The sequence below is a fragment of the Symphodus melops genome (assembly GCF_947650265.1).
Source record: "Symphodus melops genome assembly, chromosome: 10".
Classification (NCBI taxonomy): Eukaryota; Metazoa; Chordata; class Actinopteri; order Labriformes; family Labridae; genus Symphodus; species Symphodus melops.
The window spans coordinates 11,053,196-11,070,626 of NC_136700.1; the positions used below are offsets into that span (position 1 = coordinate 11,053,196).

At 39.6% G+C, this 17,431-nt stretch overlaps 1 protein-coding gene across 11 annotated transcripts in view; it reads left to right on the plus strand.

The window, feature by feature from the left end:
- dock10 (dedicator of cytokinesis 10) overlaps positions 1–17,431 on the plus strand; it is a 59,275-nt gene that overhangs the window by 26,187 nt on the left and 15,657 nt on the right. For all 11 annotated transcript variants that reach the window (XM_079354942.1, XM_079354947.1, XM_079354939.1 and 8 more), the window contains exons 2-29: positions 1,075–1,194; positions 3,098–3,187; positions 3,907–3,989; positions 6,073–6,145; positions 6,412–6,558; positions 6,730–6,864; positions 8,030–8,216; positions 9,129–9,217; positions 9,604–9,687; positions 9,794–9,952; positions 10,220–10,468; positions 10,581–10,703; positions 11,259–11,341; positions 11,468–11,590; positions 11,689–11,768; positions 11,842–12,029; positions 12,188–12,253; positions 12,375–12,467; positions 12,575–12,698; positions 12,804–12,925; positions 13,079–13,162; positions 14,428–14,520; positions 14,714–14,832; positions 15,145–15,214; positions 16,384–16,497; positions 16,728–16,799; positions 16,949–17,095; positions 17,277–17,360. In XM_079354942.1, the coding sequence (XP_079211068.1) occupies positions 1,075–1,194; positions 3,098–3,187; positions 3,907–3,989; positions 6,073–6,145; positions 6,412–6,558; positions 6,730–6,864; positions 8,030–8,216; positions 9,129–9,217; positions 9,604–9,687; positions 9,794–9,952; positions 10,220–10,468; positions 10,581–10,703; positions 11,259–11,341; positions 11,468–11,590; positions 11,689–11,768; positions 11,842–12,029; positions 12,188–12,253; positions 12,375–12,467; positions 12,575–12,698; positions 12,804–12,925; positions 13,079–13,162; positions 14,428–14,520; positions 14,714–14,832; positions 15,145–15,214; positions 16,384–16,497; positions 16,728–16,799; positions 16,949–17,095; positions 17,277–17,360 (3,201 nt within the window). The remainder of the gene's footprint in view (positions 1–1,074; positions 1,195–3,097; positions 3,188–3,906; positions 3,990–6,072; positions 6,146–6,411; positions 6,559–6,729; positions 6,865–8,029; positions 8,217–9,128; positions 9,218–9,603; positions 9,688–9,793; positions 9,953–10,219; positions 10,469–10,580; positions 10,704–11,258; positions 11,342–11,467; positions 11,591–11,688; positions 11,769–11,841; positions 12,030–12,187; positions 12,254–12,374; positions 12,468–12,574; positions 12,699–12,803; positions 12,926–13,078; positions 13,163–14,427; positions 14,521–14,713; positions 14,833–15,144; positions 15,215–16,383; positions 16,498–16,727; positions 16,800–16,948; positions 17,096–17,276; positions 17,361–17,431) is intronic.

The window sequence follows — 17,431 nt, forward strand, 5'->3', positions numbered from 1 at the left end:
TCTTTAAGAAAAGAAAAAGTTAGTATACAATGGCTTGCTTTGTCTTCAAATTCTTCTTTGATGGTTCATAGTAAATTGACGTGGACACAGCTCTTCTCTATGTAGTCTTCTAGTCTACTCAAAGCTTCTTTACAATACATAAAGGCTGCTACACAAGTTCCCATTAATATAAACCATTCATAGGTATTCATACACAGCTAGCTAACTCCAGGTTCAGTGTCTTGCCCAAGGACGCTTTGACATGTTGATAGAACTCCGACCTTCTGGTTTGAGAGCAGACCAACAAGCGCAAAGTCTTGGCTGCTCTCTGAAGATGTTTAAATTGGGTTTGGAAGACGATGTGAGAACAGGTGTCCATATTTAGAAGCAACCTTTTTCTGTTTGAGGTTTTGAAGTACAGTATTGGTAAATGCTGGCCTTTTCACTTTTTTTTTTTTTTTTAGTTACACAAAATCCCCCTACATGAAGCTGTATGCCTTGTACAAAGAAAGTGTCTCTAAAACCATGCTTCTTATATGTCTCCAATTATACATATTCAAAAATATAGGTTTGCCACAACCTTACTGCAGCTGTAGTGCTACTTCCTCTTTGATTATTTTAGCTCATAATGATGTCATGGCCAAACACAGGAAATGAAAAAAAATAACATACTTTTGAATATTGATAAGTACGCTGAGTTAAACAAGTGTACAAGATATCATACAGAGTCTTTTTCTGAGTCTGAGATAAAGTTTTTGGAAGAGTATTTAGTAATTTAGAATGATTCAGTGTTCGTGCCAGCATGATATCTGATTGAAACAGGAACATTGGTAAAAGTGTAAATGTTTAATTTAATAACAAAAACTGTAATTTTTCTAAAAGGAGTCTTTGGTCAGACAAGCACACTAATCATGAAATATTTGCTTTATTTCTCCAAGCATTCATAGCCAATTTACAATATTTAACAACATTTTTCATTCTCTGTGAACTCACATTATATCCTATGTTATCTTTATATTTTCTTGTTACATTTTTGTTACCAACCAAACTAGCACTGTAAATGCTGATCGGATGTCTCTGTGTTTCCATTTGCAGCAGGAGAAGCCGAAGCTGATCGATCCTCTCGACTATGAGATTGTCATCTCTGAGCTGGGGGACGAGCTGAAGGAAGACCCTCTCAGAGACCTGCTCCTGTTTCCTGACTATGATTTCTCTGTAAGTGTGTGCGTGGCCTGATGGTTCAGGGGTTAAATCAATCAAGGTAAAGATAGGAAAAAGGACAGGCAGCAATGGTCCAAATGAACTGTTCGCAGAAAGTAATGGACTTACTTTAAAAGGACATGTCTTTTTAGTCCCATTGTGGGAACTTTCGGCTTTAGTCAGAACTTTTCAGCTCTGATTGTGCGGAATATCAAAATCAGCACTCAGAGACTTACACGTAAAAGCAGACAAAAAATATGGTGCACTATCTTGTAACCAGGGATAGATATGAGGCAGAGTCCCAAGTTGTCAGTTTGTAATTTGACAATGATGTTAAAATGCAACATGGAAAATCTTTTCTCCAATCTTGCATGACACATTTTCCTCTTTTGTGCATGTTTTGCATTAGGGTCTTTCATTACAGTCAACAATATATTCTCTCCAGCTCCCTTTAGTTCTTTGTTTATTATTGCTTTCATTCTCTACTAAAGTGTAGCATGCAGATGCAGATCCACAGCACATCAAGATGACCTAATAGCTGCTTTAGGTAAAGAGAAACGTTTACATATGCACTCTCGAGTTGTAGCTTTAAAGCATGATCCTGCTGGTTTCCAGCTCGGTCTGGCCTCAAAACAATCTCCTCTGATTTTCTTTGTCTGTGCCGGCCGCAGTCAATTTCCATAATTGTAAGTGAAAGTGGCTTGGCAGAGTTTTGCTAATGCACAAAAGGCATTTACTAGATCTGCTTCATTGCCAGTTGGTTCATGAGCTCAGTGCTCAGCCAGCTGATTTGGGTTGTATAAATCAACGTCTGTCTGCGTTTGCACACATATAGTTATTGCTGACTTGTTTTCTCTAAAAAAGCGATCACTTTTCAGAATAGATCAGTAGTTATTTCTGAATATGAATGAATCTTATGAAAATGAGTGTTGGTCATTTTGCCATTCATCTTACATGCAATAATATTGCCCAAAATTACATTCAAGGAGATGGAATGATTGTTAATTAACATGCTGGAAAATACTTTCTATGTGATCTTAATGAGTCACTTGTGAAGTGTAACAAACAAACTAGAAGTAGCCTATTGTAGCCCTTCTTTAAGGCAGAGTAGCAATGCTAGCGTGCAGGAGTCACATCGTTTGCAGAATAATAATCTTTGTTTAAGCTGTTAGCCTTCCAAAAGTAAAATGTAAATACAAAGTAAATAAAACTTATAGTATGATTAAGATATGATTAGCATCACATGTATTTAAACATCTAAATGATGACACAGTAACAATAGCAATGCTAGCTTGCTGTTGGGAAAGCACGTTGTTTATCACGTTTACCATCCTAGCTTAAAGTGTTAGCATCTTATATTATCTTATTAGAGGTTAGAACATGTACAGCCTTTTACAGTGAGACTGTGCAAGTTGAGAAAGTTAAAGTGCCCAACCATCTCTCTTGAACAAGGATGTGGATCGGCGCTGTCCGTCCTATGTTTTTTTTTTTATTGTACAGCACTTTGGTCAGCTGTGGTTGTTTTAAAGTGCTTCATTAAATAAAGTTGGATTGGATTGGATGTCCGATATGTAGATGCTGTCGATATTGAACCCCGAAACTGATATTAGATAGGATCGTTCCATCTCTGGCTGATGATTTATGGATTCCTGCCTGTGCTGAGGAGAGGAATAATAATCAAAATTACATGGTTTAGTTTTTCCTTTGTTACCTGGGTCAGCAGAGGAATATACTTTTCCAACTTCAAACATCTTGTCTTGCTTTTAATTTAGTTTCAGCTCCAAAGGGACAGCTCTTACAACACACTTAAATTTGACAGATCGGGCCTTCGATTTTATCTGATCATTTTATATTTCAGTTCAGGTGGCTATCAAATATTTAAAAATGCTTTTTTTTCTCTGTCCATTTATCCCTTCAGGTATCCACTGTGCCTCAGGAGAGTCGTACTCTTAAGTCAACTGTTCCAGATGGGGCAGAACTACAGGCTGAATGTCTGCTGGTCAGACAGGTGAGTTTTAAGTTAGTTTGTGTGTGCGTGTTTAACTGCAACCATTGTGGTTTGGATGGATAAAGCTTTCAGTTGGTTGTGGTTTCGGGTGTCACTTCAGGCTGCTCTTGACATCCAAATAACAGTGGCACCGTAAAGCTCTAAAATAAACCAGCTGTGTTCGCCTAGCTTGAAGTATGAAGGAGCTCACTCTTGGAGCTCATTTCAGATTGAACTATCATAATCTCAAGACCTGAGAAATGATATCTGAGTAGATGGAAACTCCCCAGACAGTCCTGTCACAGTCTACTGCGTGTCAGACTCTTTTTTTCATGAGTGTATCTGCTGTCCTGTTTTGTAGATAATATGTCTGGCCTGTTTATAGTTTATGACATTATCAATAAAAGATCAAGATCTTTTTAAACTTTGAGATTCATTTCAACTTCTTAAGACAGACAAGTGCTTTATTAAGATGTTGATATATCTATTCGTACAGATTGTACCTGAGGGACAAAGTCTTAATTGACTTCCTTTTATAACTTGAATAAACCAATGATGAATCCCAGCCTGTACATTAGTAGCTAGGCCTCAGGAGAGGGGGGCTGCTGACTGCACTTATTGTGGTGTAGCTCTCCTCATTGTCCGCAGACTTCTCAGTTGCCCCAGGTACATTTTTTAGAAGAAGAGAGGCTTATTTTGGATGGTAAAAATGTTAAAATAATCTCAATCCTTCCCTCCAGGCCTGTAAGTATTACAACTCGGAGCTGAATGTGGTTCAGTTCAAGTACGATGACTACGCTGGGGACTACCGCCTGCTGCCCAGGTAATACACTTTGACACAACTCTATAGGCTACATCAGTTTGTACTCTATTATACAGATACTGTATTATCCATAAAGCAATCAGTTTGGGAAAGTTTTTTGGCCAAAGTAAAGAGATGAGTAGTACTCATCTGTCACTTAAAGTGCCCATGGTCTGTATTAACTTAAAGCCATTTATGTTATAAAAGTTATATGGGAAAAAAACAAAAACAAACATTGTACATCTGGCGATTTTGGAGAAATTATTGACAGAGAACCAAAACTGCTGTGCTGTCCCAAATCTCATATTGGAACTTGAATCAACAATTTCAACACCAGTTTCTAATTAGGTTTTTTTAAATCATTAGTAGAGCACTTATTAACTATCTGTCACGAGTGATAATCAAACATGCACAGCTTTTTATTCAATACATATTTTTTGCAATGTATGACATCATTAAAAAAAAAGAGGATAACATTTTGTTCTACTTAGTGACTTGATAAAAGAGGCACTGCTTTTTGCTTCCCACAAACACACAGACCCAGAAGTAGCTGCTGATAGACAAAATAAACAACATTTTTAAACCAAGAAGGTAATTAACAAAACAAGATATTGGATTGCGTTGAGTAAGAAGGATGAACAAGATGAAGACTGAACAAATTTCAATCCAACAAATTTTAACACTCAGCGCTTCCTTGATTCAATCTATAACTGTCACTCAGCCGTCAGACAGCCATTTATTTATTTATTTTTTATTTTTTTAAACACGCTGTCAGTCAGTCAGCTGGTTTTTTTGTCAGTCCCACTGAGGCTGACCCAGAGCAGCCCTGAAGTTACTGTTCTGTACCACAGGAATGTCACTCTTCGGTCCCATGGGTGTCCGCTGTATTCTTTCAGTCGGTTCACATGACCTCTGAACAAAAACCCAGGATAAACTTTGAAGCCTAAACACAAGTGAAAGCACAATTGTACTGTAGCAACTTGAGCTGTCTCCTTGCAGCAGCAAAAACCATAGTTGAGAAAAACTTTGTTTTGTAGTTTGTTTATGGCTAACAAGTTAGTGCTTCTATGGATGACAAGCTATCCAGGTAATTTACTGCTAACAAGCTAGTTATATGAACTTTGTTTAAAGTCCCCAAGATGCATACTGTGAGATGTAGACTTCAACAAATACCTTATTGGTTGCAGTCAAAGGGTAACAGAGTCAACAACGTCAAAAAGAAAAGCAAAATAAAAGCCACAGGGAAACATCCATACAAGGAAAAGTGTTGAAGAAACAAATTGGCAACAAAATGGAGGTCGACGGAGGCTTTACACAAGGGGGCTAATCAGAGACAGGTGAAAACAATAAGGCTGGGAAACAATTACAAAGGCAAGAAAAGAAACAAAGGAAGGACATGAAGAATCACACAAGGGTCAGGAAAGTAGAAATGAAGAGGATATACTGTATCTGAATAACAAAAAAATAATAAAATTTATATTTATATAACAGCATGACAGTTAGCCATACGACTAACAAGCTTGCAAGTGTGTATACAGCTAACAAGCTAGCTGAGCATGGGTTACAGTATCTTATGGCTTAGTGGTAAAATACAGCAGGGAACTAGAGTACAATGGAAACACTCTATTGTATATGTATGCTTGTCACCAATGTTATTAAGTGGAGTGATCTTCCTCTCTTTAAAGCAATATTTGCATTCTTCTGTCTGTGGCCAGCCAGCAAACCAACAATCTTCCAAAGATAGTCCCCCCTAAGGAAATATTTTTTAAAAACAGCTTTTCACGACAATGTGACTTTGAACAGCAGGGTGGTTCCAGTGTTTTCTTCCACAGACTGTAGCCTGGCTGTCTGCAGCTCACAGCACACACACAAAAGGATTTTATCCCAGTGGCACACATACAAAGACAGTTGGCCTGTGAAATCAGTGGAGCGAGATTGAATGAGAACTACCTATTGTTGACTCCTGACAGAGAACGATGGAGCTCCGTCAGCCACCCACAGTCATAGAGAGAACTAATTACATTCCTGAAATTATTTTTTCTTTCAATCATTATATTTTATTATCAGACGTTCACATTTTTCTTCTCTCCTCATCCCATTATAGGAAACTGCACAAAGCAGAGAAGCTTCCATCCCATTCTTTTGAGATCGACCATGAGGATATGGACAAGGATGAGGTCAGTAATGATGACCATCTTCTTCTGACAGATGCTTTTACAACAAATGCATTACATACTGAAGCTCATGTTTCAATTAGTTTATCCAAGCCTCAAAGCTGTTGAAAAATACTTTGCAAGAGCAGTTAGCTTTTTAAAGGTCATTGGACATCTTAACAGAGCAACCTTTGGATGTCTTGTTGCTGCATCGATTATCTGCTCCTCCATTTCAGAGGGAGGTTTTGAAAGCTAGGTTACGAATAGCTGACTATATGTGTTTTCTACAGGATACCACGTCCCTGTCCTCGTCCAAAGGAGGAGGGGGAGGTGGTGGAGGAGGAGGAGGAGGAGGTGGAGGTATTGGTGTGTTTAGGTCCGGTTGGCTATACAAAGGGAACTTCAACAGCACCGTCAACAATAGCATCACTGTTCGGGTGAGGAAATGTCTGATGCTCTCCCTTTTCATGCAAACCCAGACCCTCAGATCTCACCTCCGGTTTATAGCTGAAATGTACAACCTCTCTAAAAATGTTAAAAAAGAAAAACCATATCCAAGTCTGTTGATCATGAATTTGAACTTAAACCAGTTTAATTTCTTTCCACAGTCATTCAAGAGGAGATATTTTCAGCTTACCCAATTGACAGATAACTCGTATATCATGAATTTCTACAAAGATGAAAAAATCTCAAAGGAACCAAAAGGGTGCATCTTCCTTGACTCATGCACTGGTGTTGTACAGGTGGGTTTTAAAGCTTTTCTTTAAATGAACATAATACAATATTGTATAAATGTTTGGGCTAATAAAATTAGATTAAATGGGTAGCCTTTTCAGAAAAAAATATTCAACACCATAAATAAGAAATTACTGGATGAATAAAGCTCAAACTAAACACTTTATTTTGTGACACTGCATTATAAATACATAAAGCTTAAACTCAACACATTGTAGAAATTAGAAAAAAGGAAATGACATTTAACATCAACTTTCTAAGTAGAATATTTAATTTGCACAAATTGTGATTCATAGTTGTATAGTTGTGAAATGGGCCGTAGGGCATATTGACACAACATACTTACCAGTAGGTCAAAATGAGGTCTTTCAAAAGGGAAGTATATAGCCTTTTTTTTACTTTCCAAATGACTGGCATGGCAACCTCCTTGATGTCGTTTTATTTCTTTGCATCGAGTTAAAGCACAGAGCCGTCGAGCTCCACTTACGGAACATAATTGCATGCTCTTAATGCGCTATGTGAAGGTTTGGGAGTTGTGGCTTCCTCCCTCATTTAACGACCACAGTGATATCCATTGTGGTTTTTCAGGACTATTATGCTTTTATTGTCTGCTATTTAAAAGTATGTGAATGCAGTCTTGTATTTATCTCTATCATAGCTAAGGAAATCATTGTAACAATTTAAAGTTACAGTAAGATGTGGCGCCGGATAGCCCAGCGGTTATGTAGTGCTGTCCTTGCACGGAGGCTATAGTCCTCGTCGCAGCGGTTGTGGGTTCAAATCCAACTTCGGCTCTTTTCTTCTCTTGTCATCCCAAATTCTGTTCTCCAACCTTCTCTATGTGTCTTCAGCTGTCCTATCCAATGAAGGCAAAATGCCCCAAAACAAATATTTTTTAAACTTACGTGGGCTCTTGAAAATTGTTATAGAGATGAAAACTTTACCAAATCTCATATCAATGTTCACTTTCAAAGGATTGATGCTATGAAAAATCAATGTAATTGATATGCATTTGTAGTCAAACTACATTTTAAAAAGACTAACTAAAAAGTCTATGATTCAGAATCTTCAAAAGCTCCAAGAAGAAATTAGATTTTCCAAAAACCAAACCAAGTCCTGGTTTCGTTGGGTAACCACATAATCCACTCCATTCTTTCATCTATCCCCCATAAGAATAACCGCCTAAGGAAACATGCCTTCGAGCTGAAGATGAATGAGGTGACGTACTTTGTGCTGGCTGCCGAGAGTGAACAGGACATGGAGGAGTGGATCGCTACGTTGACCCGCATCTTACAGATCAGTCCCCACGAAGGTCCTGCACCTGACCGCAAGAGTCTGGACCTCACAGACCATCGGCAGGGTGAGACTGGTTCTGTTTTTGAAATTAAGAATACACTCAGTTTACCAATGATGGGTAAGGACAGGGGGGAGGAAATCAAGCTGGAAAGAGCTACAATGGTCAAAGTGAAAATGGTAATTCCGAAGAGAAAGGGGTATTTAAAGGGAGATGAAGAAGATGTTTTAGCATAATTTCAACACATGTATAAATCATTGTGCACTTAGGAGAAGACAGATTTTATAGTCAGCAACACCAAGATGTAACCTTTTCCTCTCTGACATTCTGACTTGCTCTAAATAGTACCTGCCATCTTGCCAGAACCTCAGTGGAGAATTTCTGCTTCTTTGGGTTTTATGCCATGACATCACAATCAGGAAATGAGACCAGGGACTCCACCTTTGTTTACACCCTACTTTATTATTTAAAAGAAGTGAAATATAACTCAATCGTAAGTGCCAGCTCTTCCAGAACCTGGGCATTGGACCACGGCCTGTAGCATAACACACACCGAAGGAGCACTGATACTTGGCTGTGTGAAAAGTGGTGGAGTGATGTAATAGCCTGAGCTGTCATGGCTCTGTGGTCTGTTAGCATGCCTCTAAATCAGGCTGCGAGCAGCATGTGGTGACCTACCATTAACGAGCCATTTTGTTCAGCGTGGCCTTTGGGAAGAATTACTCAAATCACATGAAGATCATATTTCTGCAGAAGCTTGCCTGCTTTATTATCCATAAATACCACAAATGGCATCATATTTTACCCTGAGATGAATATACGTCTTCTGATGCTGGTTCGTGCTCATACAGTGTGCTGCTGAAACCATTTAAAAAAAACGTTATATGACCTTTCGCCTTCAAGTAAAAGGAGTGCTTGAATAAACCTTCACCCGTTGCTTGCAATCATCATTTATTGTGTTTTTTTTTCTCTCTCCAGATGTGTTCGACCTATCATTGAGTGACTGCTGTTTGCAGGAGAATGAAGATACCACGGTGGAGAACGGCATCAATCCAGAGTTAGCAAAGGTTAGCTGAGCTGAAACTGTGATAATGTCTCTGTAATATGTTGCATATCCTGAGTGTCTGTTATGGTCATGTTTTTGTAGTTTTTACCGTAACTGCCAATACACAGAAATTACAAATTGCTTATTGTAATGCAGCGAAAAGGGTATTCAATCTTCAGCAAAAGATAGGCATGAATATGACTGCTATTAAATGTTCATAAGGTAAAGGATGCCTTTATGTTCCAGGATACAGATAATAATAATAAACAATAAATAACAATGTAAGAATAAGAATGTGTTGACAAGAAAAAGAATATTGAACACCTTGCATTTTTGTTAAAATCTAAATATTATCTCTGACTATTGCTTATGTAAAGCCATTTATGATCTCCTTCCCCTCTGTAACAGTATATATCCGAGACAGATGAAGGAATTCGCTCTGCCAGGAGAGAAGAGAGGTTGAATCTGTTCTCGCTGGATCCCGATACTCCTGTATGTTTAAAGGATTTTATTTTATTTTTTCAGATATGACTATGTTCATTGTCATGTTCTTCTTAATTCAACTACAAAGCCCAAAACTGTGTCTCACTGATCACAGGTTCTTAGGAGCCCACGTAATGAGCATTCGTCAGTGGAGAACGGAGCGGTGCGTCCGTTTGAGGAGAAGCTGGGCAGAAGGTTTATGATAACCTGCCGATCACTCAACTTCATGCTGCAGGGCTGCATCAACGAGAGTGAAACTGGACCGGTCACTAATGTGAGCTTTGAAACACTGACCATCACTTCTCACAGCCAGTTATTTAAAACCAGCTTTCAAATCAACTCTCATTTGTCTGTCTAATATAAATGGTGATGGAATCTATAAATAATAAAACGTGACATTACTTTCGCATTATTAACAGCATAAAAGGAAACATCAACAGCATGTCCTGATAGCGTATCAAATAGGCCGTTCTTATATGAAAACTGGACTACATCTACAGTACCATGAAGGAGATTGACTGAGCTGAATCTGATTCTCTAGATTGAACCCTTCTTCATCTCGCTGGCTCTGATGGACGTCAGAGAAGGGAGGAAAGTTTCTGCAGACTTCCACATAGACCTGAACCACGAGGCGGTGCGTCAGATGCTCGGAGGCTGTAGCAATGGGACAGTTGGCCTTGGGACAGGGTTGGGAAGTCAGGAAAACGGCCTGTGCTCTCCTGCTGAGAAAAAGTCAGGAGACTGTACCCTCAGCCTGGACCTGGATGACTGGCTCTGCTTTCCTAAACAGGTACAACAATCTTACGCCGACAGTATTTTTTTTTTTAACTCTGAGAAAACGATCTTGCCCCATTGCTTTGTTTTGAACATGTCGAGTAACTTTAATATGCTTTTTCTTGCAGGCCATCTTCTCTGTGACAAACCCCCACACGGATATCGTGATGGTGGCAAGAGTGGAAAAGGTGCTGATGGGAAATATTGCTTGTGGGACAGAACCTTATATCAAGAATACAGACTCCAGCAAGGTCAGAAAGTCATTTTTTTAAATGAATTTAATGTTTAGTGTTGTTTACAATTTTTAACATTTGTCCACTAATTTCCTTATATTGACTTACAACTTTTACTGCATCTTATATAAGCTGTAAAATTGGCCCATTAAACATTGCTGTTATTGTAAGGGGAAACTGCTTTATCTACTTAAATACTTTGAACACGTGACATTTGCCGGACAGTTTTCCTGTAAGCACTTAGCTTATCTCTATTGCTGAATGCCAAGCCAGTGAGATAGTTTGTTAATTTGGTTGTTCAAAAAAAATAAAAAAATCCTTTCTAAGACGTTTCCTGGCTCCCCCGCTGGCATTCTTCCATGTGGTTGTTGTTCGAAAAGGCTAAATGAATCAGCAGACATTCATCCTGCTGCAAAAGTACCGTAACTGTAACGGACAAGCTCTGATTTAGTCCGCCACTCTGTCAACTTGAATCAAGGGGCGGATCACTTCTACTTATATTTAAAAATATCAGCTGTGGCGTCTCGCTAACATGTCTTTCCATTCTTTTTCCCTTGCCTGTGTCTTGTTTAGACTGTTCAGAAGATTTTGAAATCCAACAAACAGTTCTGCAGTAAACTGGGGAAATACAGAATGCCTTTCGCCTGGTCTGTGAGGTCAGTGCCAGCAAACGAAGGAGTTGTCTTAACATATTGCAAACCAAAATCTGCTGCTCTCTCTTTTGTAGGATATACTATTGAACCTGAATCCTCATGTGTTTTTTCATTTCTCTTGTGTTAAAGGCCAGTCTTTAAGGACAACCATGGCGCGCTGGACAGAGAGTCTCGTTTCTCCCCTCTCTTCAAACAGGAGAGCAACAAGATTTCCACTGAGGACCTGATGAAGCTGATCTCTGAGTACAGGAGGTACTTTAGGCCTCAGACATAAAGTCATTTTAAGTTGTTATGAGGGGGAAAAAAATGTGTCTCAAAACTATTTATTTGGTTGTTGTTTTTTTGTTCAGGGCTGAAAAAAACAGCAAACTGCAGACTATTCCTGGAGCGCTGGACATCGCAGTCGACTATGTTCCCCTGGAGCATCCCAGTAAGTCCACTTTTATTGAAACAATATGCATCCATTCACATTCTGTCTAACTCTTCTTCGGTTTAACTTTCAGACTGTGTGACCTCCTCCTACATACCAGTGAAGCCCTTTGAGGAGCTGAGCAAACACCAGCCTACTGTCGAGGTGGAGGAGTTTGTCCAGGACTGCACGAAATTCACACAGCCACACCGCGTCTACAGAAACCACATCTACGTCTACCCGAAACATCTCAAATATGACAGCCAGAAGAGCTTTGCTAAGGTGCAGAATATAGCAGTAGCTTGAAAATGAAGTTTGGTTTTTAAAAAAAATCATCCACCAACACTGGCAATATAATTGCTTGCATGCCTAGTTCTTTAAACATACTTCATCTCCTATAAATGCATTCATTAACATTACAATGGCTCTCCTGTTCACAGGCTCGTAACATCGCAGTCTATGTGGAGTTCCGCAGCTCGGATGAAGAAGTTGCCAAACCTTTAAAGGTAGAAAAAACAAAAAAACATACTAATTGGACATTTTTAATACTTAAAACACTTATATTTGAGGAGAAAGTCACTGAGCATGACTTTAATTGGCTTCTTTCTCCTCTTGTTGTTTTTGTAGTGCATCTATGGCAAGGCAGGAGGTCCAGTCTTCACCACAGCTTCATGCTCCACAGTCCTACATCACTCCCAGAACCCGGACTTCTACGATGAGGTGAAGAGAATATTAAGCAATTTCAGTGTTAGCATGAAAAAGAACATATTTTCACGCTAAACTGAAGCGTTCCTTTGTATAACACATTTATGCTACTGTGTCTCCAGGTGAAGATCGAGCTCCCTACTCAGCTCCATGAGAAGCACCACCTTCTCTTCTCCTTTTACCACGTCACCTGTGACATCAACGCCAAGACGAACTCGAAGAGGAAAGAAACTCTCGAGACCCCAGGTGAGTTTTTAGTGGAAGTAGAGCTGCAAGTTGGTGATGCACTGTTTTTGTAGTCAGTCTTTTCCATCATTCATGATTGTTGTTTTTTTTTGTTTCTTTTTTTAGTGGGCTATTCTTGGCTGCCACTCCTCAAAGAAGGCCGTCTGGTATCCCAGGAGTTCAGTGTCCCTGTCTCCTGTAATCTGCCACCTGGATACCTGGCTATCAAGGAAGCCAGCAACACAAAGGTGATAGTGGGGTTCGGGTGGGGATGGATATGAATATTCCAATTGATTATGAATAGAATAGAAACATTCATTTCTGTAAGAAGATATTGGGTGTTTGACCTGTGGTCGGTTTTAACATGGTTTGGTTTAATCTTTTCTCAATCTGTTTTACAGAATGGAGCAGATGTGAAGTGGGTCGATGGGGGAAAAACTATATACAAAGTGTCAACCAATGTTGTCTCTACAGTTTACACTCAGGTAACACTATCAGCTGGGTTGCTGCAACCATTGTTTTTGTTGGCGTACTGGTGGGGTAACCCAGTAAGCGCTACCGCAGCTCTCCCCCATTAACAAGACAGGCAGTTTCGGAAATGGATGGATGAATCCAGTTTTGTCCTTGTTATTTAAGCCACCACATCTTCCACATCAACCAGAAGGCAGACATGAAAGTGCTGAAGGCTGCGATGAAACACTTTTATCTCTAAACCATGTAATGGGCCAGTTTCATTTTCATGTAGCTTTCTTCAGGGAGTGATGGTTGGACTCTGAAGCCAGGGAGGAAGTGTAAATGGACCTAAAAGGCCACTTAGAAATCTCTAAACAAATTATACGTGATAAAGTTTACACCCAGTGCCATGTGAGCTCAACATGCACAATCAGTTGTAGTCGATGGTAAAGGTATTGATGACTTCCTTTTAATGTTGAGTGGAACATTTCTAACCAATTTCCACAGACACAAAGCTGATCAGACAGACAGTGATGCTGAACTTTACAGATAAACAATCACATATACATATATACAGACAGACAGACAGACAGACCGTATAGCATCTAAAACATTTGAATCAAAATATGGAAGGAGTCAGATTGAGGGAAAGAGAAAATAATTGAGAAATTGAATTAAAAAAAAGTTGTAAAAGGACCAAGTACAATATTAAACATCAGTGTTGCCATTTGTTTCATTGTACCAAAGTTAGCTTAGAGCTAGTTTACATTGGCAGTCCCTCAGCAGGTCACAATTAAAGAAACAATGATTACAAAAAATAGGAAGATAATTTGAAAAAACAAACAAACAAAAAACAATGGATATATAAACAATTGAAGGAGAGTTAACATGACTAAACTTATGTTTAGTATATTAAAACCACTTGATACATACAAGTAAAGAAAACGAGTCAGTAAATGTAAAAATATATTTCATTAAGGAAATTGAAAAAGTGATTCCATTCAGTTACAACCAATCAGCAAACAGTTAGAAATCATTAACAATATACAGTATATGGATATTGACATCTCTTTTTGGTGACACTTGTTGTTGCAAACCTGTCATCTGTGTTATTTCACGTTCTTTTCTAAAAGACTATATAACATTAAGACTTGTTCCTTTTTTGACTAATGCAGTACTCAAAAGTGGGGAATTTTCAGGACTAACTTGAACCTAAAAAAGGACCTCTGTCCACTAAGTCTTTTTGCAGATGGGTTTCTTTCCGGCTGATTTTAATGGCTTCTTCTCTGCGTGCCAGGACCCCCACCTGAACAGATTCTTCCAGCAGTGCCAGAAGAGAGAGCTGGATCTCTCACTACCTCCTACCTCCAACTTCCTCAACTGCCTGAAGGTCAGAGAAAAAGAAAAGTCCATCACCTCAAGACCTTTAATTTTGCATCAAAGCTGAATTCTTGTATATTCAACATCATTCATGTTTTTTTTTTCTTTGTGGTTTATGTTTTTTATTTATTTCCATCATCATCCTCCTCCTCCTCCTCCTCCTCCTCCACCACCTCCTCCACCTTTGTTCCACCCTGCCCCAGGGTCTTCTCAGTATGGAGAGAATCCCAGTGATCATCCGGTTTCTGCCAGTGCTCTTCAACCAGCTGTTCAAGGTCCTGACTCAGAATGACAATGATGAGGTCACTACTGCCACCACCAGGTATGTTGTGGTATAACAGCATCTGCGACAACTGGATTTACATCCGGGTGTGTTGTTGGTGGGGATAGTGGGGGCTGATGGGTTTGTAACAGGAATTTGATAATGAAAACTAATAGATAATAGACTTTTGACATAAAATTTGAGGCATCAAATTCCTTTTATTGATCATTTATACATGTCTTTTTTATTTTGACAATGAATGCAGGGTTTTTTTTAGCTAATACAAGTAAAAATAGTGTCTGTTTTTTCTTTGACTGTATAAAGACGAAGGCTGTAAGAAATGTAACTCTTGTTGTCGTCCTGTGTCTGCAGAGTGCTGGTCCACATTGTTGCAAAGTGCCATGAAGAAAACCTGGTTCACTACCTGCACTCGTACATTAAGGTACCCAGAAGGATGAGTGTGAGCGCTCTGTAACACCTTGATACTTTGAGTATTTGTGTGTGTTGTTGAATGCCTAAATCGACGAGTGTTCAAGTGTTTTTTTGTCCTGAGGAACATCACATGATCGTTTTGAAGGCTGCTGTTCTCAATGAAGGGCTGGAAACCATGAAGAGGCGGAGAATTTCAGAAGGGAAAATAAATGGAAGAGAGGGCTTTTTTTTTTGTGTGTTTGCAAGTGTGTATGTTTGTGTGTTTTTGAGCCAGCAGGGAGTGTGGCGATAAGCCCGCGTGCCGAGAGCTATGTGCAAACACACATAGAGAAGCGTGGAGGGAAGGAGAAGAGAGGGTGACCGAGTAGGGACATTCTCCATTCTCAATCTGAAACACAAGGCGTGCTTGTTTAAGGGGGGGGGACCAAAAAGGAGAGGGAGAGAAACCGTAAGACCTGCAACATGTTGGCCACAGTGACGGAAAACTGCAGCACTCAAAGAGGCAGTGGCAGAGATGAGTGATGGGAGGCAAAAAGAGAGGACTAATGGATGCAGAGTTGCCATGGTAACAGATTGGCATGGTGCACAGCAGAGGAGCTGTCCAATTTAAACTGCTGAGTGTGTGATTGTGCACATGTGTGTATAATCATGGGCGGGGGGGGGGGGGGGTTATTCACTGTAACAGAAGCTGTTGTAGGGTGTTATATTGCATGTTATTTATTTCTTCTCTACTATTTCCAGCTTCCTAATCATGACGACTCCCTGTTTTTCTGTCCATTTCTAACGTGTTATTAGAAATGGATGAATTGGGTTTTTAGATGGTGGTCAGACATTACAGGACATTTAAGACTGTCTCCTCCTCGCTATACTTGTGTAGGAAACTTATCTGTTGGTTTTTTTTTTCCACCACATTTGATATCTCTTTTTGACCCCATACCTCAAACACCTGCACCAATGAAGGTCTTGTAAAAAAAAATTACACAACAAGAGGGTGTCACTTGGGCTGCCAGTTCTGTCATGCACCCCAAGAGTAGAAAATATATTTTTAAAAAATCCCCTCGCTTTCTCTCTGTTTCTTTCCTGCAAAGGCAAGTAATAAACCAATGGTACGGAATACACAGCTGAAGCTCCCAGTGATTGTATTGAGCCCTGACTCTTTTTGTTCCCTTCTATGTGCAGTATGTGTTCAAGTCAGAGGCCCACGGCTTCAGGACGGTCCACGAGGAGCTGGCAAAGGGGATGACGTTTGACCTCAAGAGCAATGAGCAGGCAGCAGTGAGAAATGTCCTGAAGGTTTGTCTCGTTCTCTTCAGAACTCCTTTTTCAGCGGTGTTGAAAGAAACAGAAAGCGAGACCGCTGTCGAATGCCTTAAAAGTCTTTGCAAAACCCTGAAACAGAATCACACGCGCGTCACACGTTTTAAAGCAGGAGCTGATAAAGCAGATTTAATATTGTAAAATAGAGATTATATTGATTAGATTATATTGTTAAAAGCATTTGCTTTTACCTCTGCTGGTTTCAGTTCTCCTGGTTCTTCTTCGATCTGATCGTCAAGTCCATGGCCCAACATTTGTTTGAATCAGACAAGTTAAAGGTAAGATTGCATACTCTACTTAGAGCTTCTTGACTATTCCATTCATTTAAAAACACATTAAATCACCATTTTATATACTTATAAAAGATCGGATATTCAGATCTGGGACTTTTTGTACGATACTGTTGACTGACTCCGTGATCCCACAGCTCCCGAGGCCCCAGCGTTTCCCCTCGTCCTACCTCAGTCGCGTGGAGACGCTGGTGGAGACGGTGTCTGAACACATCTTCTGGAAAAACAAAGACCTGGGAGAGGAGACACGCAGTGCCAACGCAGCGGTGGCAGCTTTTGTCAAGGTGGGAATAAAAGGCCTCAGGGATTTAGATCAGGATATGAAAAAAAAAAAGACACCAAGAAATGTTGTCTAAATGGTCTGCAAATGAAAGTTGTTTCAACTTCCTGCCTCTGTGTCGAATGATCTCTCGCTCTCTTACTTTCTTAAAAGCTGATCGTCTGTTTTTGGGCTTTTCATTGCAGCGTTGCTTTACCCTCATGGACAGAGGCTTCACATTTAAACTGATCAGCAACTACATCAACATGATAACTGCCACTGACAGCAAGGTAAAACATAGACTTAAAACATCCTTCAGCATACTCTGAATTCATTTCGAATAAAGATGTGTGCAGTCATG